This window comes from Ochlerotatus camptorhynchus, unplaced genomic scaffold (assembly GCF_037179485.1).
Source record: "Ochlerotatus camptorhynchus isolate MF236.1 unplaced genomic scaffold, CSIRO-AGI_Acam_v1.1 ptg000434l, whole genome shotgun sequence".
Taxonomy (NCBI): Eukaryota; Metazoa; Arthropoda; class Insecta; order Diptera; family Culicidae; genus Ochlerotatus; species Ochlerotatus camptorhynchus.
The window spans coordinates 6,044,193-6,070,393 of NW_027040920.1; the positions used below are offsets into that span (position 1 = coordinate 6,044,193).

General features: G+C 40.6%; 1 protein-coding gene across 1 annotated transcript in view; it reads left to right on the forward strand.

The window, feature by feature from the left end:
- Nucleotides 1–25,394, forward strand: part of LOC135711669 (uncharacterized) — a 506,190-nt gene extending 480,796 nt beyond the window's left edge. The window contains exons 5-7 of the mRNA XM_065234581.1: nt 4,601–4,823; nt 23,144–23,239; nt 23,665–25,394. Coding sequence (XP_065090653.1) covers nt 4,601–4,823; nt 23,144–23,239; nt 23,665–24,421 — 1,076 coding nt within the window. The 3' untranslated portion in view covers nt 24,422–25,394. The remainder of the gene's footprint in view (nt 1–4,600; nt 4,824–23,143; nt 23,240–23,664) is intronic.
- The last annotated feature ends 807 nt before the right edge of the window (nt 25,395–26,201 follow it).

Sequence of the window (26,201 nt, forward strand, 5' to 3'; positions counted from 1 at the left end):
CGTCGCGAAGAGACGCTTGTTGAACTTATTCAATCAATTTATGGAGAACAACATTGTTCCGGATGACTGGAGGCAAGTAAGAGTTATCGCCATTCGAAAACCCGGTAAACCCGCATCGGATTATAACTCGTACCGTCCCATCGCGATGCTGTCCTGTATACGGAAATTGTTGGAGAAAATGATTCTTTTTCGTCTAGACAAATGGGTCGAGTCGAATGGTTTACTTTCAGATACGCAATTTGGATTTCGAAGAGGCAAAGGAACGAGCGACTGTCTTGCGTTGCTTTCAACTGAAATTCAACTGGCCTATGCGCAAAAACAGCAAATGGGTTTAGTTTTCTTGGACATTAAGGGGGCTTTTGATTCTGTTTGTATCGATGTCCTTTCGGATAAACTCCACGATAGTGGGCTTTCACCAATTATGAACAATTATTTGAGCAACTTGTTGTCTGAGAAATATATGAGCTTTTCTCATGCAAACTCGACAACTTCACGAATTAGTTACATGGGTCTCCCCCAGGGTTCATGTTTAAGCCCCCTTCTTTATAATTTCTATGTAAAAGACATTGATGGTTGTCTTGATGAAAATTGCTCGCTAAGGCAGCTTGCAGATGACGGGGTTGTGTCCGTTAAAGGGCCAAGTGCACCGGACCTGCAAGGACCATTGCAAGATACCTTAGACAATTTGTCTACTTGGGCTATGAAGCTGGGTATCGAATTCTCTCCGGAGAAAACTGAGTTGGTTGTTTTTTCTAGGAAGCATCATCCTGCACAGTTACAGCTTCAACTAAAGGGTAGAACAATCACTCAAAGTATATCTTTCAAGTATTTAGGTGTCTGGTTCGATTCCAAATGCACATGGGGAAAACATATTGCGTATCTAAAACAAAAATGCCAACAAAGAATCAATTTTCTTCGTACAATTACCGGAACTTGGTGGGGAGCACACCCGGAAGATCTTATCAGGTTGTATCGAACAACCATCCTGTCGGTTCTAGAGTACGGTAGCTTCTGCTTTCAATCCGCGGCGAAAACACATATATTGAAGCTGCAACGAGTTCAATACCGTTGCCTCCGAATCGCGCTTGGCTGTATGCACTCGACGCATACGATGAGCCTCGAAGTACTCGCGGGTGTTCTCCCACTGACAGATCGTTTCGCTGAGCTGTCTTTCCGGTTCCTCATCCATTGTGAAGTATTGAATCCTTTGGTTATAGAACACTTTGAGAAGCTGCTCGACCAAAATCCTCAAACAAGATTCCTGAGTTTGTACTATGAGTACATGACGCTGGAGGTTGGTCCTTCTTCATTAATCTCCAATCGTGATTGCTTTCAAGCCTTCTATAGTTCCTCTGTAAATTTTGATCTGACCATGATGCAAGAAATCCATGGAATACCAGATCACCATCGGTCGATGGTTGTTCCCTCAATTTTTGCAATCAAGTACCACCATGTAAGTAACGATAAAAGATTTTTCACAGATGGGTCAACCATAAATGCTTCCACTGGATTTGGTGTATTTAATCAATTTCATAGCGCCTCCTATAAACTGCAGAAACCATGCTCCGTATACGTTGCGGAACTCGCAGCTATATTTTACGCAGTAGAGCGAATTGCCTCACTACCTTCTGACCATTATTTCATTTTTACGAATAGTCTTAGCTCATTGGAGGCTATTCGTTCAATGAGGCCGATGAAGCACTCCTCGTATTTCCTGCCTGAAATACGAACTAAACTGAGTGCTTTATCTAACTGCTCCTATACTATCACCTTAGCTTGGGTCCCATCTCATTGCTCAATTCCGGGTAATGAGAAAGCGGACTCATTGGCTAAGGTGGGCGCTATGGAAGGCGATATTTTTGAGCGACAAATCGCCTTCAACGAATTTTTCTCCATTGCTCGCCAGCAAGTCCTCATCAGTTGGCAACACAAATGGAATGATGGTGAATTGGGATGATGGTTACATTCTATTCTCCCACAGGTGTCGAACAAACCATGGTTCAAAGGGTTGGACATGAGCCGCGACTTTATACGCGTTATATCAAGGCTTATGTCCAATCACTGCTCGTTAGACTCGCACTTCTATCGAATTGGGCTCTCAGGCAGCAATTTATGTGTGTGTGGCAGTGGTTATCACGATATCGAGCATGTTATTTCGTCGTGTACCTTACACCGTGTTGCCAGATCTGAGTTATCCACATCCCTCAGGGCCCGAGGAAAACAACCCGCGATACCCGTTAGAGATGTCTTGGCGAGTCGAGACCTTGACTATTTGAATTTAATTTATGTGTTTTTAAAACGGATAGATTTGAGGATTTAGAAGTTAGTGTCATCTTGTGTTCTCCCAAGTTGTTAGCTACCCATCGGTGTACCCCCATGTTTGTCTTTTTCATCAGAGTGTCGCCTAGTTCGAGATCAAGAGCACATTGCTCTCCAAACCTTGTGTTCACAATCCCTACCCTGCCATCCATTTGTTACAATTTGTTACCCCTAACCTCGAGATAGCCGCGAGTAATCGGCCCCCGCTTTACTAACGTTAGTTTTAAGTAATTTTGTTATCTAAACAATGAATATCGGCTCCGCAAAGCTACAGCAAATGAGCCTGGAAAAATAAACGAATTATTAAAAAAAAAAAAAAAGATCGCGAATAGCTTCCCAAGTAGCAATTAGGGTTTTATTAGGGTTCTGATGACCATGATTTAGACTTGTAGAACACTTTAAAACCATGATAAAACTTGAAATGTTACTTGGGTTATTTAGTTGTGGAGTAATCTCTTCTGAAAGATGAAATTTTTAAAAATCTCGTAAATCCAGGGTTGTAGCCGAGAGGGATCTAGGCACTTCAGAGCAAAATAAAAAAAGACGTTTTTTTCAGCGCCAAAATAAGCGTTGTGGCCAAGTTTGGCTCAAATCGGTGACATCGACCACAGGTGGTGTACCCACTTGAGCTGGAATGGCCCATATATGGAATAAAAATTTGAGTTCATTGACATAACGTTGTTTTTTTCCAATAATTAACTGTGCTTATACTTTCTGGGACACCGTATGGGAAAATTTAAAGGGAATTTCTGATGAATAAGGATAGCATAGCCGAAGTAACAATTTTGGATTTAGCATGCTGATCATGAATTATTGTTGAAGAATTCGTGAAATCCTTGACAGAACTAGCAATATTACTTCGGAGGTAACACAGAAAAGCAGCGGTCGTTCAAAAGAGTGCTTCTAAGATTTATAGGCTATTCAATACTTTAAGGATGTAATCAACCTTTATCACCCCATGACAAAAATATCATCCATCATACAACAATTCATCAGTACCTAAGCCCATATTAAAAAGATCACTTTAGCGGCGCCGGTGGTGAAGTGGTAAGCTTGATTACCTCTCACCCCAGCAGGCCTGGGTTCAATCCCAGTCGGTGCCGCCGGGATGTTCTGAGGTATAACATCTCTGCTCACGCCTTCCTTCGGAAGGGAAGTAAAACCGTTGGTCCCCGGTTCATGAGTTGATGGATCGATAGGTAGGGTCCAGGTGTGGGAGCTGCCTCCCTGGCGTCGGTAAACAAGATCGATGGAAAACAAACCAAAGGACAAAAAAGATCACTCAATCCGACACCACCAACAACGAAAACCGATGTGATCACCAGATATGACCATCACTCCGTGAGACCCGTGGGAAGCTTGCACTAACGAGAATGCAACGGCAACGTGATCGATTTATTATAATCTTGTCTTGGCAGTCAGTTGTCACCCGCTGCTGGGTCGTGTGAGTGTGAAGAAAATTAAGTCACCGCGGAGCCTTATGGCAATCGACGATGACGACGACGACGACGAAAGGGGCGTGCAGGTTGCGGTGTGCAATTTATTCAATTCATTCACTTGATTGGCCATAAATGCTGTCTCGGTCAGTGCATTCCGTGGCCAGTTCTCGATGTAATGCTGGTTCTTACTGCCGCTGCTGGCTGTTTGGCGATCTAGATGGGGTGATTAATGGAAAGACTTTAAGTCACACCTAAACTTTAAATGAATTTCAACTTTGCGAAACCACGCTCTTCGAACATAAATGTTTCAATATTATGCTAGCACTGCAAACAGTAGCTCAAAACTTCTACAGCTTCTATGCTTCCGATTAACAGTTACCTCTCCCCAAGATGCAGCAGCAGTGGGGTGCTCTTCCGGTACGATAGTTTCTCGTTCGGTCGTTTGATGACATTATCGTTTGCGCGTCGTGTGCATGAGAAATTGCGTCAGGAAGAAAACGTAAATTAACATCTTAATTAAAAAACTTTTCCCTCGGCGATGGTGGCGGGACTCAGACCAGCCGAAGTATGGGACACGCCTCGGAACAGACCACTTAAAAAGTGTTCCATCTTTTGCTTCAAGCAGCGCCCCGCTTGAGTAGAGCAGCACCGAGGAAACTTTATAACTTGCCGTTTGTTTTATCTTATAATTCATTTAGATTTTCTCGCTTGTTCAATTATGCTCATTATTTAATTTCATTCGCCATTCATTAAGCTAGATTAGATCGAACACCCACCGGGTCCGGCTTTTGTGCAGGCATCAATTGATAACTTTGTGTCTCTCATTCTCTTTCCCATCGCAGGTGTTGGAGTGATTCTGGTGACCGTGAGCGGAGCTGCCTGGCGAATGACGGCTCCCGGAGCGCCACCGTGTCTTGGGCTGGGATCCACCGTGGACCTGGGGCGATGTTCGCGACGGCCCTGTGGGCGGGGTGGCAGCACACCCCACGGGCTGCTGTATCCGGAGTTCCAGCATCGGCCACCACCGCCATCCTACCAGGCTAGCATGCAGGAGTACAGATTAAGGTGAGTTGCTTCGAACATGTTTTACTGCGCTTGGGAAAAGAAATGATGCTACTTGGGCTATGGATTTTTTTAAAGATTGGAATCAGGGTTGTTAATAGATAACCGTTGTTATCGACGGTTATTGATTAACAAGCCTGATTGGAATAACTATTTACATTATTCAAAGCTTAATCATGTGGCATTAGAAAGTAGGGTTTTCATAACATTTATGTCGTTACTGATGCAAATATCGGCATCTCATGCATATGGGTCATGCCGCGCCAAGCGGTCACAAAAAATTGCAAAAGTGAAATTGACCTCTTCCGATTTGGACCAAATTTGGAGGGAATGTTCATTTAAGTTCGAATTCTAAAAATTCCAAGTTGTATGCTGATCGAAGCACCCCTCGATCAAGGGGCACATTTTTAATTTTTCATTATTTTTTTAGAAACCACTACTTTCTTTTGTTCATATCTCCGGAACGAATAAAATTACAAATTGCATTAGGTATTGTTTTAATAAGGAAATAAGACAAGAAATCTAAATCTGTAACTTGTGTTTCTGTAAAGTGTTGCCAAATATTTTTTATTTTTGTTTGAAAACTTTAAATGCAGTTTTCTCATAATACGTGTCATTTAATTTTCATTCTAAGGACACCATCGTGTTCTTCTTCTTTTTTTTTACATAAGAAACACTTAACGACAAAAAGTAATTTGCGTAGTTCCTGAGATATTGCATTTTGAATGAACGAAAGTCATAAATTATTAGGGATATTTTTGTAACGTTTCCTCGTAATAAGATTAATTCTCATGACTTACTGTGTTAAATAATACTTGATAGAAACAAAATAGGTATGATAAAACCAACAATAGTGTTGACAAATTTAAATATTATTTGGTGGCTGAAAACTTTACACTAGCAATAATTTAAACGAGACATTCCAAAACATAAAATATTGCATCAAACACTGATCGTTTTGCTTCTTTCATTTTATTATAACAATGTTAATCATAAATTACAATTGACTTATTTTTCTTCTCAAGGCTAGCACTTCGTGATGATTTCTTCCTATTATTATTCGAATCCACTTGCTTTGCACGTTTCGTTGCCACAACTCTAAAAGCTGAACCAGTTTTGGCACCAGAAACAGTTTTCGTAATAATGGTATCAATACCAGAAGGAGCTGCTGCATGTATTGAACGAATACCGGGAATAGATGCAGCTGATGAAAAACGGTGGAACAGTATTTGTTTTTCTTCGGAACAGATCTCAGATGACACAAATGTAACGTTTGTATTGCAATTTTTCATTGCCCAGTCATAGAGCTCCTTTGGCGTGTGAATAGTGGCTTCTTGTAAACTAGCTCGCGTTGCCAATCTCTTCAAAGTTCATCCCAATCCGTCGCTTGGTCCTTTGCCATGTGCCGTAACAAAGTAGTGCCACTCAGTGGGCACCCCAAATTTGCTTTCGTTGAAAACCAGGGTACCACCATCGGAGAAGTACGAGATTTTGGACAACTGTGATACCTAGGATTTGAGATACTCTATTAAATGACGCTGGAAAGCATGAAATGTTGTTGTGCTGTGCTCTAGAGTATCGGACATTATGACGCAGTTCAATGGTACAACTTTATTCTGGTGTACAGTGTAGGCAGCAAAAGTGTGAACGGTTGCCAGCAAATTATTATAATGAATTTCCTGTACACTTAAAAACACAAAAGAATAGTTTTCAGAGAAATCTGCCACTACAACGACTTCACCTTTACGTAAGCTATGACGAGTGAATTTGAAAAACTCGGATTGTTTCGCTACAATATAGACGTGCTTTCGGACGGCTGGGATTGAAATGAATAATTCAAGATGAATGTTACCTGCAGATGGCTAGTGATTATCCATGTTTTTTTAACCGCCAGATGACATTGCACGCATACTTTCCGACCTTCGATAATTTTTTGGCAAAGTTCTTATTGTACTCGTCATGAAACCGTGCAGAAATTGGTTTCAAACTCTTGCGACGAATAACTGTATGCAGATTCAATGGGTTGCAGCACTGTCGTTGCATTATCGCATACAGGTCTCCATATTGCTTAGCATGGCCATCACAAACACTTTTCAGTTCCGTAACACCAGAACGAAGCTTGTAATTGTGTTCCACTGTTCGGGACCTAACACCACTGCGACCAGTAATTTGATCTATTGTAGTATTTCTCGTGTCCTTAGTTTAGTGCATGTCGCATTACTCCATCACTATTGAGAAATGATGAAGTATTCGATTTTTTTACAGTTATCATTCTTGCAGTTATCTCAAGGATCCGACTCTTATTGAAAGGTCCCGCTATTTATACCCTCCGGAATATTGAAACACCCTCCAAAGGCATGCCCCTTTGTCAGTCAAAATTGGATTCCTTAGCAACAAAACTAAGGAATGACACCGATATTGACCATGCATCAGAACCCTAGTCTTAAGCACTTCAAATTAGGGAACAACGAATAGAAGATTAGGAAAGACATAGATGAAGACTAACTAACTCATTTTTTCCTTGTTTCAAGATCATCCTCGGTGGACAAAGCCAAGTTTTGTCACTATCAACAAGGCATAAAAAGTAACAAGGACTAAGATGTGTTCCTTTGATTACTAAAAAATCCTGTTCCCCTTGTTTGAAGTAGTCAGGACTAGGAATCGGTGGTAGATCTTACATCCCTTAACGTACCACAAAAAGGTGATCTACCCACTTTACGGGGGGTAATTGTGTTTCTTGTGTGTTTTAGGGTGTCGGAAGGTGTTTATGGGTGTTTCTGCATGTAGACCTAGCTGTCAAAACGTTTATTGAAAATTAATGCTGGTTAGCATTACATCCACTTTTGTTTATAATCAGAATTCTTTTTTTTTTTTGCTCTCCAAAAATTTACCAATTTAATCATGCACAGTGAAAGCACGGAAGTCCAGAAATAATGCACACGTCTATTTAAAAAACTTACAGGAATTCAAATTCGCATCCCTGATCGTCATCCGCAACACCTATCTAAAAGAATGTGCTGTGTATGTATGTCTGGAGTTCCACTCCGATCTCAAAAAGTACTCCCTCAGCCGACGCATTCTCATGTCATGATGCATTCTGGCTCAAACCAGTAAAGTCCTCTCGAATCTATCCCAACCGAATTCCAGTCGCAATCAAGCCCAAATCACCAAACCGAGCACGCCCCTTTCTAAGCAATCTCTGGATCTAAATTTCGCAAAAAAAAACGAACCTATTTGTAAGCGGCAGCTAGTAGGATGGATCTTTCTGATTTGGTATTGTGTATATGAAATCCACGAAAGGGCATCAAACACATTAGAAAGAAATATCTGTCTTCAGCTATCGATCAATAATTGATATGATAATTATTATCCGCTTCATTCATATACAGTTACAGATATTCTAGCTTGTTAGAGGTTGAAATTGTCTGTTTTTTTTTTTCAATGTTGAGCTTGATGATGAATCTTCTTTGCGGGGGTGAGGGCTACGTTGGTGTCCCGATCAGTTTTTTTTTTTTTGTGGAATCCTACTGATTTCTGGAGGTCCCCCCTTCAGAAAAAAAATCAACAAAAACACAAAAGAGCATCAAATGAATGGCAGTGCTGTCAGAAAAGATTGAAAAATTGGTTGTCATGGTGGTTGAAGGGTGTTTGAGTGTGTCGAAGAGTGTTTTTGATGTGTTTAACACAAGGTGGCAAAGTGGCTTACCCCCTGAATAGAACACACCATTTTCCACTCGGTATCTGCAAACTTCTAATGAACTAGACAGATGCGCCAGAGATGCTTTAAACATAGACGCCTAATATATGAAAAAAAAAATCAAAAATGTCATATTTTATACGTTAATAGATGACATTTTCAAAGACATCTATTTGGTCTCGAAATTCTGGATCGTATGCAAAACATGAGCAAATTACAGTTTTGTCTTGTTTTATGGCTGACCATAAATAGTTATTTTGGCGTTCTTGTACCAAAAATATAGATTAAGGTCCGTTGTGCACTTACATTCTGAAAACTTTAAAAATAATAAGTTTTGATATTAATTCCATTGCTTTAGAAAATGCATCAGAAAAAATAAAAACACTTTTCTTTAATTTGTTTTCCTAAAATGTTACATTGTGTTGAACTTTGTTTTAGATAGTCTATCTTATGTAACAATGCTGTGGGACACGATGGTGCAATCCAACCAAATATTTAGATGCATCAACTTATAAAAATCACGTTTAAAGTTTTTGGTCGCTATATAATATTTAAAGTTGGCAACACTGTTCTTGGTAATATAATCGTTTTTTTTTCTTCAAATATTATTTCACACAAAAAGTCATGAGAATGAATCCACTTCATAAGAGGAAATGGAAAAAAAAGTTTTACCCTCATAATTCATGACTTTCGTTCATTCAAAATGCAACACTCAGGATGTACGCAAATTAATTTTTGTCGTGAAGTGTTTCTTATGTAAAAAAGGGAGAAGAACACGATGGTGTCCTTAAAATGAAAATTAAACGACACGTATTATGAGAAAAATGCATTTAAAGTTTTCAAAGAAAAATAAAAAATATTTGGCAACTTTGTACAGAAATAATAGTTACAGATTTAGATTTCTTGTCTAATTTCCTTATTAAAACAATACCTAATGCAATTTGTAGGTTTATTTGTTCCGGAGATATGAACAAAAGAAGGTAGTGCTTTCCAAACTATCACGAAAAATGAAAAATGCGCCCCTTGACCGAGGGGTGCTCCGATTAGCATAAAAGTTTGGATTTTTTAAATTTGAACTTAAATGAACATTCCCTTTAAATTTGGTCCAAATCGGAAGAGGTCAATTTCATGTGCTGTGTACACTTGGCGCGGAATGACCCATATGCATCAGAGAGAAAACTGGAGAGAGAACAAAGAGAAGTGTATGCGCTCTTGTCTATACCCATCATTACATACAGAGCAGCCATATGTAGACTAAAAGAATATTAATAAAATAGATTAGCGAAAATTTGAAACAAGCACAGCTATGACAATTTTGGGTAGATAAATGTGGTGAATTGTTTAAAAAAATGAACATTCACTTTCATTTTCCCATAGTAGTTCCCATACATACATCAAATGGTATGAGCATAGTCAGTTTTAAACTAAATGACTTCAAAATTTGGGAGGATGATCCGGACCCGATTCAAGGCAGGCAGTCCAGTACGTTGGTACTGCCTACGCACGGTGTTACGGAGTCTGATGAAGTTTTTAGCGGGATACTGGCACGTGTTGTTCTCTGGCTCGGGATATCGCCTTCTCCAAGGAACGCAGGCATCAGTCAACGTCTTCGGGGGCGTCCGGATGTACTTCGTAGTCGACGGCGGTGTTGACACAGTACACTACGACGCTTCCGTAGAATGGCGAACAAAGTAGTGTTTTTGTTGAGTTGTGCTCGTGTGAAATAGAGCCGTGCGTGCCCGTTGTGTTTTTTTAACAGGATAAGTAGAGGAAAGGTTGCCTAGCAACTCGTTTTTGTTTAATTTTGTATTCTTCCCCCGGCGCGCTATTGCTTCTGTATAGTGAGCTGTGACGGTAAAATTTTATTTTGTGTTCTCCTCCCCTGTATATGTCTGCTTAGTTTGGTAAAATGGATGTATGTAATGTATGCGAGCAGTCTATTGCTATGAGTGGGCTCCCAGTTACGTGTGTAGGTCCGTGCAATGGAACGTTCCATTTCGCTTGTGCGGCACTCACTAAGACTGCGGCGAGGCTTATAGCAGACAATGCAATTGTTCTGTTCAAGTGTGATAGTTGTCTATCAGATCAGAGTTGTGACGAGCAGAATGATCTGATCTCGAGCGTCAAAAGGATTGAGGAAGAGATGAAGAAGGTTTGTCAACTCTCGGACTCGATCACTGGCATGCGAGATCACATTGCTGCTCAGGTTGACATCGCGGTTAAAAGCGGGATGGCGGACATTAGAATAAATGTAAATGGTCTTGAAAATTTAAGATTGAAAATAGTGAACATGAGCGATCAGTTTTCCTCCGATGTCTTTATTGACTGCTTAAAAAGTCAAAATGAAGATATCGCTATTAATGATGTAAAAGTAGTGAACATGTTTGAAAATCCACGATTCACGTATAACAGGTTTAGTGTTGTAATTGAAGTCGATGTCGATATTTATAAATGTTTGTTATGAGCGAAAAAAGTAAATGTAGGGTTTTATCGGTGCTCGATACTTCCCGCGATTGATGTGTTGAGATGCTTCAAATGTGGAGAATTTGGGCACAAAAGCATGGATTGCAAAAATTGTGATAGATGCTTTAGGTGCAGCCTGGGGGTGGGGGTTCGTGAGCATTCCTGACATTGCTGAAAATTTTGATAGCATCAGGTTGCGGGGTTGCTAGTGTAATAGGATGCTTTGTTGATTGTTCATTAACTCTTGATTGCTTTTAATACTTATGAATATTTTACGTGGGCAAAAAGGCAAACTAAGAGGTGGACGCTTGAGCTTTTCCACATTTATTTCGCTGTAAAGCAACTGTAAACTCTAGAGGAAATTTATATTTGTAACTGTAACCAGTTCGATTTTGTTTGCTAACCTAGTTAAAATATCATATTAAGATAAATCGTCCAGTTCAAGCTATCATAGCGGTAAAAGGTGGGACCATCATGTATCATCATCTAAAATTACATGTAAAGTAATTTGGCTCCGCAAAGCTACCTCATTTGAGCCTTGACAAATAAATGGATAATGAAAAAAAAAAAAACGTTCGGGGTTGACTTGGATTCACATCTGGGCTTGAATCAAAATGTTCCCAATACTCCAAAGATTCTACATTTTGTACAGTGTCACCTAGAGCCAAGAATGCGAAAGTGGCTCGTTTGCCCATACATTTTGTCAATTTTTCCTATACAAACTTTAAGTCCTTTGGGCGAGGGGTTCCCGTGAACCAAATGACTTCAAATTTTGGAAGGGTGTTTCTGACCCCCTAAACTACCATTCCAGGGGGTAGTGTTTGAAAATCTAGAATTTGATTTTTTACATATATCGCTGAAACACTCATGTTTCTACATTTTCTATAATTTTAGTTTTTTTTTAATATTCATGTACTAGAATGTTTATAAAATTGTAGTCTAGGAAGGTCCTGCAATTTTATCTGAGTCTTATGCCGCGGATACACTTGTATGACAAACTATGAATATGACCATTATTTGTATAATACATTATGAGCAAATTCATGGTCACACTTGAATAGTTTTTGAATAGTTGTTGTATAGTGCTCATAATTATTATACAAATAATGTTCATGCTCATAGGTTGTCATCCAAGTGTATAATTGGTCAAATTCCACGATTTTTTATTTAAACTTGAATTCGAAGAATTTATACTTACAATCTGTATCAGAAATATATATTTTTTTGTTAAAAAATCTTGAAAATATATGGATTAGGGATCTCAACACTAATTTTATTTAAAGTTATTGAATCTTAAGAATTATTCATTGACATTTATTTTGAACTTTTTTTTTCTAAGTACTAAATGCATGAAATGTATTCAATGTGCCCTATGCCATATTTTAAAGCAAACCATTTTGAAAATTATACATTCAAAGTCATAGAATTTAATGTTGGCACCTATGTCTGATGATTAAATATAGAAGATCTGTAACAAAATCTAGCTACAAAATTCATGAAGTAACTCTCAGTAACGTGGGTAGAATACATTTTCGTGTTACATTATGGGATGTTGGATCTACTACAGATTTCTAGTCTTAACTACTTCAAACTAGGGGAACTGGATTTTTCAGTAATCAAAGGAACACATTTAAGTCCTCGTTATTTTTTATACTTTGTAAATAGTGATAAGTCCTCGGGTTGATCGCACCGATTTTTTTTTTTGCGTAGGATTACGTCTTTCGGCAACAAATTGGGAGTGTAATTTCAATAAACCAAAATCCGACCACGTTACGAAAAGTGGTCAGGTTTTGACCACTTATAATTCTGTCAATAACGGATGGATATAAATTCTAAACAAGTCAATCAATTGGAATTTCGTCTACGAATCTGCTAAAATGAACACTTTATCAATTTTCAAAAGGACATGATTGAACATTGATGAATGAGCAACTGTTGCTATAATAATTAAAATCACCGATTAACTGTGAAAAGCGCTTTCTCAACACAGATTTAAAAATCGAATCTACTCCGGTCTCATCGAACGGTGTTTATTCAATCACTGCGTGTGGTGAGTGCGTGATGGTGTCCCGTGGTCATCATCAGCAGCAGCCGCAGTGCTTTCGGCGCGTGGCGTTGTAGATTGTTCTCCAGTACACGATGAAAGGCTGCCCGCAAGCGCGAGCTGCAGCCCACTAAGCGGTCCATTCGCCGAAGAAGGAGAAAGAAGTTGCACCGCTACTGATCGGATTTCAGTTGCTTGTCGTGAGCTGCTGTGCCAAGCGCGTCACCTGTCCAAACAACATACAGCTTACTAGCGTCATCTGTGTTGAACACCTTAAAAGCTCAACATTACTCAACCATCACGACAAAATGGCCCCGTAATGTGGGTAGATCACCTTTTCGTGGTACGTTACGGGATGTAAGATCTACCACCGATTCCTAGTCCTGACTACTTCAAACTAGAGGAATAGGATTTTTCAGTAATCCAAGGAACACATCTTAGTCCTTGTTACTTTTTATGCCTTGTTGATAGTGACAAGACTCGGCTTTGTCTACCGAGGATGATCTTTAAACAAGGAAAAAAATGAGTTAGTTGTCTTCATCTATGTGATTCCTAATCTCCTATTCGTTGTTCCCTAGTTTGAAGTGGTTAAGACTAGGGTTCTGATGCATGGTCATTATCGGTGTCATACCTTAATTTTGTTGCTAAGGAATCCAATTTTGATTGACAAAGGGGCACGCCTTTGGAGGGTGTTTCAACACTCCGAAGGGTATAAATAGCGGGACCTTTCAATTCAAGTCGGATCCTTGCGATAAATGCAAGAGTGACAACTGTAAAAAAATCGAATACTTCATCATTTGTCAATAGTGATGGAGTAATACGACATGCACTAAACTAAGGACACGGGATATACTACAATAGATCAATTTACTGGTCGCAGTATTGTTAGGTCCCGAACCTTTTAAATAGACCAATCTACATAGATCGATTCTCTTCATCGACTCTCTCTTTTGATAATAGCTCGGCTCCAAAAACATGTTCAGCTGTTATTATCGTCTAATACGATAATTTCTCGATAACTTTTTCAAAGGGACGTATGATCTTGAAAAAAGGCAAAAATGAATTAATATCACACATAGTTCACCTATGTGATTCCTAATCTTCTATTCGTTGCTCCCTAGATTGAAGTGTTTAAGACTTGGGTTATGATGCATGGTCATTATCGGTGTCATTGCTTATTTTTTTTTGCTAAGTAATCCAATTTTGACTGACAAAGAGGCGCGTCTTTGGAGGGTGATCTCACTCTTCGAAGGTAATAAATAGCGGAACCTTTCATTTAGAATAGATTCCTTGCGATGAAGGCAAGAATGACAACTGTATCAAAACCGAATACTTCATCATTCCTCAATAAAGATGGAGTAATACAATACTGAGAACTATCTAACATTTTAATTTTCTTAAGTTTGAGATCCATTAAATCCTTGTGAGATCCAGACAATATGTAATTTCATTACAACATTTTTGAACATTTTTTTTTTTTTTTTTAGTCTTTATTATAGAGATTTTTAGCCTGGGGCTAGTTCATCTCTTACATTTTTGAACAAATGATCATTGCTTGTTCACAATAAGTAAGCTCCCCAAGCGTTGTTATGAAATAAATAACTTTTTGATGTGTCATCCGGACTTAAGGTCTACAAAGGGTCATTATTTTGTTTACTTCTTCTTTTTGAAATATTCTTCGATCATAATTTTCTAAATGTATTGATAAAACTCATTGGAAGTGCATGTCTCCACGCTAAAACTGCCCATGTTTCATAAATATCAACTGGTATGGTGAGGAAAACTTATCCATCTCTTTTCTTCCTTCATTTCAATACAACAGAAAATGTGATGTCACACTATCTAGTGGATAAGAATGTAGCAGACAAAACATTCACACTACCAGACTGCGCTGTATGCAAGTTTGTTTACACCCCTGAGCGGGAAAGTGAATACCAGGCTACGTGCACTGCTGCCATCAACCCTGTTAGTGTTGAATTCAATCTTCTGTGGCTTTTTAAATTGGACCGGTAAAATGCCTAGAATGGTAGTTTTTGTTTTATTTACTCAGTTTTAGATATTTATCCACTATTAAATACATCCAATCATCTATGTTAATGAGTCAAACTTCGCAATTGTTTTAATAATAACTTAAATTCATTGCTAGAGGTAATACATCTGGCAACGCTTTTTCAATGATACTTTTACGATTGCTAGCAAAGCAGTAAAGTTGAAGTGGGTTTATTGGTGTTCAATTTTGTTCACCAAGAGTTTTGAGAAGCAGTTGTTTTAGGTTTTATGTATTCAATGGTGTGTTATTGTGCTATGCTTCAAAGAACACAAGTAAGTAAATAGAGTGAAAATGTTTTACCCAAGAAGTTTTCGTTCTAAAATCATGAAATACAAGTGTTAAATTTTTGTATTAATATTATGTGAATGTATTTTTCAAAAAGAAGACGAACACAAATTTACTTACCCTTTATAGAACCTTAAGTTAAAAAAAAAACACTAGTTAACTCTACTAAGGTCTAAGACCAACTGAGACCGATTTATTGAATTCTATTATAACCAAACCTACCAAAGCCCTATCAATCAGCTGAGTAAGATAAATTTAAAGAGGGAACGTGGTTGCCGTGTTGCTGTTGCAAAGGCGACAAAACTGCTGAGGTGTCTTCCGTCGTTGGCGGGTCCAAGGGTTGGTGACATCGTTGGCTGCCGGATGGCCATTTGCTGATGTAGGAATATGCCTTGCTCGTTACTGTGCTACCTTTGTGTTGATGGGGAAGAATTGCTGATGTTTGGACTTGGGTGCTGGGTAGTGATCGTGCTGGCTGCTATGCCGATTGCTGAGTCTTACCCGAGCAGGAGACAATAACTAACGAATACCTAATTCTGATCTTGATACAAAAATTTGGTATTGACCAGCATGACATAAGAGGTAAAATACCAAAGAATAATACCAAAAAAATACATGGAAAATACTTTGTAACTACCAAAAATTGATATTTGGATACCACAAGAATACCAGGGTGGTATTGTTTTGGTATTGCATTATCATAATTTGGTATTGGAATGTTATTGTGGGAACATTTTTTTGGTATTATTTTTTGGTATTTTACCTCTTATGTCAGGCTCATCCATACCAATTTAAGGTATCGAGATATTCGTTCCTGCTCGGGTAGTCGTCGTCATCGGCGTTGTCGTTGTTGTTGTTGGTATGGATGATGACGATGATGACGATAATAGAGATGTACCAATGAAGTGATTGGTTGCTGTTGTTGCTGATGGCATGGATGACGGAGTGGATGATAATAGAAATGCACCGATGAAGCAGTTGGTTGTGGTCCAAGAGGGTTCGTTTTTAACTTATATGATAAAATGTTATGTGTCACCAGCAAAATAATAGAAATCCTCGCCACAATAGGTCATATTATTGGGCAAAGCCGAAATGTATCGCATAGGAAAATAAAATAAAAAATAGCCTTGATGCCTTTTGATTGAATGGCAGTTCCAAAGTTTCTATTTAACAGTAGTTTTTTTCAAAACCCCCCTAAGCACCTTCCAGTATAATTCTCTACCCGAGCAGGAAAAAATAACTTATTAATACTAAATTCAGGTATGAAAAAGCAAAACTGGCAACCTATATATGGTATTAGTGAGGCTGACATAAGAGTTAAAATGCCAAAAATAATACCTCAAAACTGTTCTTCGAATTACGAGCTAATAAATAATTTAGTTATTACAATAACAAACGGATAACAGACGCTTTTTTAGATGCCAGAGTACCAAAGTTAATTATTTTGAAGGTCTTCTAATACCAATTCAATAACTCTTTTAGGTATTACTGCCTAAAAACTGAAAGATCACATTTTGTTATTTTGCTATTCATTTGATATTTTACATAATATTTCGATAACTGAATAATATCAAAACAAGGTTTTATACCACAAGCATAGCACGGAGATGAACTAGCATACGGCTAAAAATCTCCTTAGTAAAGGAATAAAAAAAAAACACAACATACCGAAATCTGGTATTATACCGAATTAAGATATTCATTTGTTATCGATTAGCTATCAGTTCCTGCTCGGATAGCTACGCCAATGGAGTACGATCCACGTTTGTCCTATGGGTCATTCCAGCTCAAGTGGGTACCGAATTTATAAATGTTGTGCTCAATGTCACCGATTCGAGCCAAACTTGGCCAAAACGCTTATTTTGGCATTCTGAACAAACCCCTTAGTCTAAAGTGCGTAATACCTTCGTGGCTACAACCCTGGATTTTCTAGATTTTTATAAATTTGAACTTTATAAAGAGATTACTCCACAACAAAATCAGCTATTCGTTATCTTAGAACGTCAATTTAAAGGTTTTTTAATGAAGACTCACATAGGAGTACCCACATTTTGTTTTGTTTTGGTAACTACTGCAAACAGACTGATTACCGGCAGGTATCAAAATTGTCAAAAAATGGCCTATTTTCACCATGGGAGAAATAAAAAACAAAACAAGTAGTAAGTTGTGTTTGTGCTTGGAAGACAAAATTCGCCTGGGACATAAGAAGAGGTATATTTTCAACGTTGGGAGCACTACAAACATTATTTCATCTCACTTGCCTAGTAGCAAACAGATATTTATGTAAAACCGAATCGCAAGTATGTAAAATGAGAACCATCCTCAGATTAATGCGGGGGTAGTACCATTTTCCCATCGCTATTTCTCAGTTGTCAGTTACTAAAACAAAAACAAAATGTGTGTACACCTTTAAGAATCTACATTAAAAACCTTCAAATTGATGTTCTAAGATAACGAATAGCTTATTGGGTTGTGGAGTAATCTCTTGTGAAAGTTGAAATTTTTAAAAATCAGTGTTGTAGCCGATCTCAACTATGCCCGCCGCTCCATCTGTTCTACCAATTCTACCAAAACCTGCTCTCCAGCCCCCTCAAGTTCCAAGAGTACGTCACACGCCTATCACACCAGCTCAATACGGTTCCAAGGAAACTACCAAGAACATTGTCACGGTCACCAATCAAAACCCTTCGGCTGACAAGGACAAATTCTGGCTTTATTTGTCACGCATCCGTCCCGACACAACCAACGATGTAATCTCAGCGATGGCCAAGGAATGTCTGGAAATCATCACGGAGCCTGATGTGGTGAAACTCGTACCAAAGGGTAAGGACATTTCGGGTTTGTCATTTATCTCGTTCAAAATTGGCTTCGACCCGGAGTTGAAGAACGTGGCATTGGATCCCTCAACATGGCCAGAAGGTATCCTGTTCAGGGAATTTAAAGACTATGGCTCCTCAACTTTTCGGAAGCCAAATTTGGAAGCTTAATCAACGTCCTCACAACCTGACGAGTACTAACCGGCAATCTTCGGGACGCACTGAAAAAAGCCTCATGGAAGTCCCGGAACCAGTCAAAGCAGTCGTGATTTGCAGTAACAGTTCCTGTCCTAGCCGTCCCGGACCTGCTTTTGACATCGGTGATGGGATCTTCCAACTCGCTACTCCAGGCAAGTACCAATATGTTAAGAACCCTACCGTGCCTGATGCTTCACTGTGTTTTAGCCATACCGATGCCAACGTCTTTGCTGCCCTACGCTCTACTGATTCCACAATCTTGGAATACACACCACAAAGCATCTTGGAAGCCCCCGAGCCCTCCGACCCAGTCGAGCCTGCAACGCCAACCTCCACACTTTCACTCTCCGGTGTATCCTGCCATCAAAGTCGTCTCGGCCCTGCGGTCGGAAATGGTGAGGGGGTCTTCCAATCGGCGTTGCCAGGCAAGTACTTCGATTCGACGTTCCATCCGCCTCCTGATAGTTTCGTGGTTTCCAGCTCATTATCCAGCGATGTCAGCAACATGTACATACCCTCGCAGCCAAATTGATCCTATCTTCACCATTTACTACCAAAACGTAAGAGGTTTACGAACGAAGACAACCGAGCTCCGCTTAATGCTTTCAACATGCGACTACGACGTTCTGGTTCTCACCGAAACCTGGCTTCGAGCGGACATTCAGGACTGTGAGCTATCGTCAGATTATCATTTCTTCCGCTGCGACCGTAATCGAGCTACCAGTCAGCTTTCCAGAGGTGGCGGTGTACTTATTGCGATAAAATCCAAGCATTCATGCACATCAGTTTCGCTCGAGATTTGCGACCGTCTGCAGGACCGCTCGCTATTCATCACCGGAATCTATCTCCGTTCTCTCTCCAGCCCGGATTTATACACGTCTCACACTACTGCACAACAGACTATCTATGAGAGATCTTCGAACGCCGATATCATCTTGGCAATGGGCGACTACAACCTTCCGTTTCTGAGTTGGACTTTCGACGAGGACGTGAACGGTTTTTTACCATCAAACGCGTCCACTGAACAGGAACTGGCTCTCACGGAACCGATGCTCGCTAGCGGGCTAATCCAAGTCAATTCACTGTCTAATTTGAATGGAAGACTGCTTGACTTAGCCTTCATCAGTGATCCGGATAACATTAACCTTCTTGAGCCTTCGGTCCCTCTACTGGATATCGATCATCATCATAAGCCATTCATCTTACTACTTGATGCCGACTGCAATCCGCCCATGATATCGGACTGTGATTCGTATCCACCTGAATTGGATTTCAGGCACTGCGATTTCGGCTCGTTGAATAATGAAGTGTCCACTATCAATTGGCAACAGATTCTGTATGGTGTTTCTGTCAACGCTATTGCTGACCAATTCTACGACAATCTGTATGAAACACTCTATGCGCGAGTTCCTCTCCGGAGGCGTGTTACGAGGTTAACCTCAGTGCAACCCTGGTGGAGCCCTGAGCTACGTAATTTGCGGAACGTATTGTGTAAGTCGCGCAAAGGCTATTTCAGTACCAGAACCAACGAGAGCAAAAATAGTCTCCGATTAATCGAAACGAGATACAACGGACTGTTGAAGTCTAGCCATGGAGAGAACGTCCAGCGAACACAAGCGTATCTGAAGCAGCACCCATCGGCGTTTTGGAAGTTCGTGAAATCACAACGGTCTGGTAATCGTATTCCGGACATAGTTGAGTTTAACGGGATCGCTGCTAACTCCCCTGTTGCTAACTTGTTTGCGAGCTTCTTCCAATCAGTTTACAAGACAAATTCACCACCTCTAAATCCTTCAAGTTTCGATCGCATCCACGAGTACAACCTGAATATCCCAACGTTGCGCTTCTCACCGGACGACGTTATGAAAGCCTTAGATGGTATTCCCCCATCTCTGCTCAAATATTGCGCACGCTCACTCGTTTCTCCGATCTCCTGCATATTCAACCGTTCGCTGAGCGAAAGATCATTTCCCAATGTTTGGAAGACAGCTTCAATTGTGCCAATTCATAAAGCGGGTAATCGAAACCGAGCTGAAAACTACCGTGGAATATCAATTCTCTGTTGCATTAGCAAGGTCTTTGAAACCTTAGTGCACAATGCTCTGTACAATGTGGTTCATCCTATAATATTCGGAGTTCCAGCATGGGTTTGTCCAGCACCGCTCTACTAAAGGGTGATACGGTCAAAATTTGGTCAAGGGAAAACGCGTGTAAATCGGTGAAATCGTTTATTTAAAAAAATCAAATTAAATTTCTTTTTCAAGTTCAATTAGTATAAAATTCAGGAAAAATATTCAGTTAGGCTTCCGCTTTTCCAAATCCGAATTGCCGGGCCTTACGCTTGACCCCTGCCATCAGATTTTGTACAGCCACCTTGTCCACCTTCTTCGCCGCAGAAAGCCAGTTTGCCTTGAACTGCTGCTCGCCCTTAGCAGTTTTTTTGGTCTTCTTTAGGTTCCGCTTGACAATAGCCCAGTATTTCTCAATTGGGCGGAGCTCTGGCGTGTTGGGAGGGTTCTTGTCCTTGGGAACCACCTGCACGTTGTTGGCGGCGTACCACTCCATGGCCTTTTTACCGTAATGGCAAGATGCCAAATCCGGCCAAAACAGTACGGAACAACCGTGTTTCTTCAGGAAAGGCAGCAGACGTTTATTCAAACACTCTTTCACGTAAATTTCTTGGTTGACAGTCCCGGAAGCTATGAAAATGCTGCTTTTCAAGCCACAGGTACAGATGGCTTGCCAAACCAGATATTTCTTTGCGAACTTTGACAGTTTCATGTGCTTGAAAACATCTGCTACCTTTCCCCTTCCTTTTGCCGTATAAAACTCCTGTCCCGGAAGCTGCTTGTAGTCGGCTTTGACGTAGGTTTCGTCGTCCATTACCACGCAGTCAAACTTCGTCAGCATCGTCGTGTACAGCCTCCGGGATCGCGCTTTGGCCGTCGTATTTTGTTTATCATCGCGATTTGGAGTCACTACCTTCTTGTAAGTCGATAGTCCGGCTCGTTTTTTGGCTCGATGCACGGTTGTAGACGATACACCCAGCTTATTTGCGGCATCTCGGAGAGAGAGGTTAGGGTTTCGCTTGAAACTACCGGCAACTCTCTTTGTCGTCTCAGCGGCTTCCGGTTTTCGATTTCCCCCCGATCCAGACTTCCTGGCTGTCGACAAACGTTCCCCAAACACTTTAATTACATTTGTAACGGTTGATTTGGCAACTTTTAGCGATTTTGCCAACTTTGCGTGCGAGTAGCTCGGATTTTCGCGATGCGCGAGCAAAATTTTGATACGCTGCTTTTCTTGCTTGGACGGCATTTTGACAACTGAAGAGTGAATTCCAAAATCAAAATAGGAGCAACATTCTACACACACACACCTTCAAAATGAGGGGTGTTCAGGTTTTTTAAATGCAAAATTGAAAGAAATACGTCAAGTTGATATTGACCAAATTTTGACCGTATCACCCTTTACGATCCATATTTGTCGTATTTAAGTGAAGGTAATTGAATCGTTGCGAACTCGAAGTTGAAAAATTTCTTCGCGATTACGTGGTAATCGTCTCCAACCACGTAGCACTGACGAATGAAATATGTTACTGAGCAACTGAGCGAGTCCTTCTACATGAAGAACTTTGGAAAAGCAAGCAGCTTTATCGGATTCCAGATAACACGTGGTAAGCCGTGTACTGAGCTGGTGCTGCCGATCGATATTTGCCATGAAAAAGTACTATCCTCAATCGAATTGTCATTAGTTACGTTCCAAAATGGCAACCTAAATGCTAAACGATTGTAGTCTAATTCACATTTAAACTACCTCCAGTCCAGTGATTGCACCTAAAACCCCTTTCCCGAATGAAACAACAAATCCCAAACAAGCCAGGGTACCATTACTCAAAATTAATTATGCACATAATCACACGACAGGCCTGAATTATTCAATTACTAATTAAAACAATTTTCCAAACGAGATTTAGACAAATTGTAGTTCCAAGAGTGGTGTATCGTGTTTGCAATGTACACACCCACGCTAAGCCATCTACAGCCGGCCATTATTTACTATATCCTAGCGCTGGGAATCATCATCCCTCAGTCCGTCGTTTGTGTACCCCTCCCTTGCTCGACCACAAAACGATATGATAAAGTTTTACGCTTAGGATCCAACTCGTCCTCGTCCACCTCGAAATCCCATCAACTAGTCCGGCTGTGATATACGATGTGATGCGGTTTGCCTGCTGGCTAATTCAGTTCGACGTCGTCGTCGCGTCGTTGCGTCGACCGCAAAGCGCAACGCCCAAACAGAAAATCAACGTTCCGACTATGATGGCTGCGGCACGGGGAGGGGCGGCCGTGGTGGTGTATGGTAATTATTCAGATTAACATTTGCACATTCATCTCAATTATAGTGCCTAGGGGGTCCATGGGAACATTTCCACACCTGCCTTCCCTGCGGTCCGTGTAGGTAGCGAGTCTAGTCCTGCCTCCGCCCTCGAGCGAGTAGTTCACAAAACATACATTCAGCATAACTAGTATTAGATAAGAGATTTAAACAAGCTCCTGGAATCATCGTTTAACGCACTGGTGTTGATTCCGGGATATGCATAAATGTACAACAACACACCACCGGCATTGCCGGGCATGAATTTCAATTTGATACTGTTTCAACGCGATGAATCAATGTAGCAGAACACACGTGATTGTGCTTTGGTGGTTTCAGAATTATATTCGTTTACTAAACACATGTCTATTCAATTTTGGTTTCCCCTTGCAGGCTTCTTCTATTGGATAGAGATCGTCAATCTGGAAGAATGCGCAGCACGGCGTCACCCCCACCCACCTATCGATCCAACGTCGGGAGCCTTCTGAGGTAAGTGCCCAGCACACTGATGGTAGCATTTTACGTTCTCTTTATTGGTTTGGTGTGAATACGGCAAGATGGATGGTGCCTGTCCGGAAAAAAAGATTGATTATCGCCGGAAACTAGGGAACTACAGAGCTGGAAAAATGAGGTCTTTGTGAGATAATTTTTTGGATGGACTGATCGGCTGTTGTATTATTGGAAATGCTGACATCAGAATAATGGAACCAAGATTCACCCGTAGAGTCTATGATAATATGCTAATCTTTCTGGTTGCATATCGTAGTCAGCAGTATCTTAATGTGCCAAACAAGGTTAGCCCCATCCGGTCTTGCAATCGTCAGCGGCCTGTTATCAGACTTCTTGCAATGATTTTTGTGTTCAACCAATCGACTCATAATGACGTCCCCTTGCCTTTCGGTTTTCATTTCCAGAATCCCCCTCACCTCGCGGTACAACACAAATAATGCCAACGGTGCCACAAGCGGTGGCAGCAGTACCAGCATTTTCGGTGGCATCAGTGGCATCATCAGCGGTGCCATGGGCAGCAGTACCAACAGCATCAACGGAATAGCTACGCATTCGCCTCCTCCCACCGGCGCCGATCTTGCCACATCAACGACGACGCTGCTGTCGGATCCAACTGGTGCACCGCCGCCAACTTATCGCACCATTGACCGCAGGAATTCATCATCGTCCTTGACGGCGGCCACGACGGGTGACCATCAGGTGCAGATTCAGCATCCGCTACAAACATCGACGGCGACGACACCTACTGGTGACAGCAGCGCTGTCGAAGGTGATGTCAACCTAATAAATGATGATCAAATTGTACCCATCAAGACCGGAACGGGGGCGACCGGACGGACGCCTTCGATTATTAAAATAGACGACGGTAAATCAACAGCTGCCACCGGAACGGCGACGATCCAGCCGGATCCGACGCCACATAAACAACGAAATTCAATTACACGGGAAATAATTGAAAGCGATAGTAATAAAGCCAGCGAAAACGTTGCAAACAAGGACTTAGTTACGATTGTTACCATTTCCGGTTCGCTCGAGCAGCAGCAACAACATTTGAATAAATCCGTGTACGGTAGCTCTGCGGGCAAAGTGACCACCAAAACTGGCGGTGCAAAAGGCGGTGCATCCCAAGGGAACAGGAAAGCGTCGTCCGGACATCTATAGTCGAAGGGGAAGACGCGGTGGGATGAAAATTTGACCGTACCACGCCGGGATGATCCGGTTGCTTTGGCAGAACACACGTACACAGATGTATATTGATATAACGACATTAATTCACAAACACATACACACACACACACAAAAGGAAAACCTACGCCATGGAAGTCTAGTTTTGCTACGAATATATATTTTTTATGATGCTTTGGAGTCGGAACGGGATGGTTATTGTGTGTTTGAGTTTTTTTTTTCTGGCGTCGAAAGTTCGGGTGAATAGAAATTGTTATTTGGTAGATGGATCTCCAATATTGTAACGGAATTTGGATCGACCTAGTTCTTCTAACGTTCGGAATAGTGCGTTTCCTGCGATTTCTAAATGGGTTAGTGTCACGTGGAGGTCGTTCATTCAGACAGTGAGATGTATGACCTAGGTTCAATGCACTCAAAGCACTTTTACAGCAAATTCTCATTGGATTGAATGATATTTAAATTAAAAAGTAGAAGGGTCTGTGCCTAGGGGTACGAACCAAAGCTTGACGTAGGAACGCCAGTAGACGAAACAAATGTGAAGAGCATTTAGTTCTTTTAATTGATCGATCATCTATTATCTTAACTCTATCCGTTTTTGAATTGTAGGCTTACCAAATTTGTAGTATTTTTTTTTCAAAGAGAAAGTCGATGAAGAGAATCGATCAAAATCACTTTCACCCCTGCTTCCAAGTTTCGTTACAAGATTACAACTCTGGAGAGCATTTTGTGTGGTCGTTAGGGGGTGTGTAGTTCTGAATATGGACAAACAGGCACAGATAAATTCTATTACAACTCTTACTGTAATAAGCTTGTTGGCCCTGAAATGGGCCGTTTTGTTTCAAAAGTTGGTGATGATTTAATCTCCGAAACCGTACAGAGTGCGTCTGTCGCCTCAAAGCGTAGATGACATCCATGGCCGCTTACACTTGGCATTTACAGTGTAGGATCTCATTTTCCAGGAATATATAAGATCTTTTCCTCCTTTGCCACGACCAGCCATTGTTGTTTGTTAGGTAGAAGAGTGGACTACCTAACCTGCCATAACCTTCCTACTGCTGCTATTGCTGCTTCTGCTGCCTGCAAACCACACCGTCCGAAGCGATAATGATCTGATGCTAGACCAAGTGGTACTCACTTATGACGACTGGGTTTGGGAAGAACGTTTATTTTATGAAAACAGTGATAAAATTATCCCTTTTTATTTGCACATTGAACAATGCTTTACATTACAACTTTTTCAATAGTTTTTTGTTAAAAATCATAAGCCGGAAGCATTGTTATCGATGCGTAGAAATATTTCTGATCGATTGGTGCTAAAATTATTGAAATTGGTCCAGTGGCGGCTAAGTTATTAATGTTCAAAAATTTCATAATTTTGTTACATAGGTATTTACCGGTATTTGCTATTGTAATAAATTTTATATGGTTGCCAATTTTGAAGGCGAAAACTTAATCTTTTGGACTAATGGCCTTTCCCAGGAATGTTGCATGAAATGTCCGGGAAATGATTGAATTAGCGGAATAACGTCCAATAAATGAAGAACGAAGCTACTCCGGAGGAAGTTTGAAAAAAGTTCTAAAAGAAGTTTGAAAACAGACGGATTAACATTGCACGGAAAATGTTGAGAAGCTTCAGGGGAAAAATTAAATAAACTTTCGGAAAAAACGGCTGACGCTTCCAAAGGAAGCCATACCCAAGTAACAATTTTGGTTTTATGAGGGTTCTGTAGACCATGATTTAGATTTGTAGAATGCT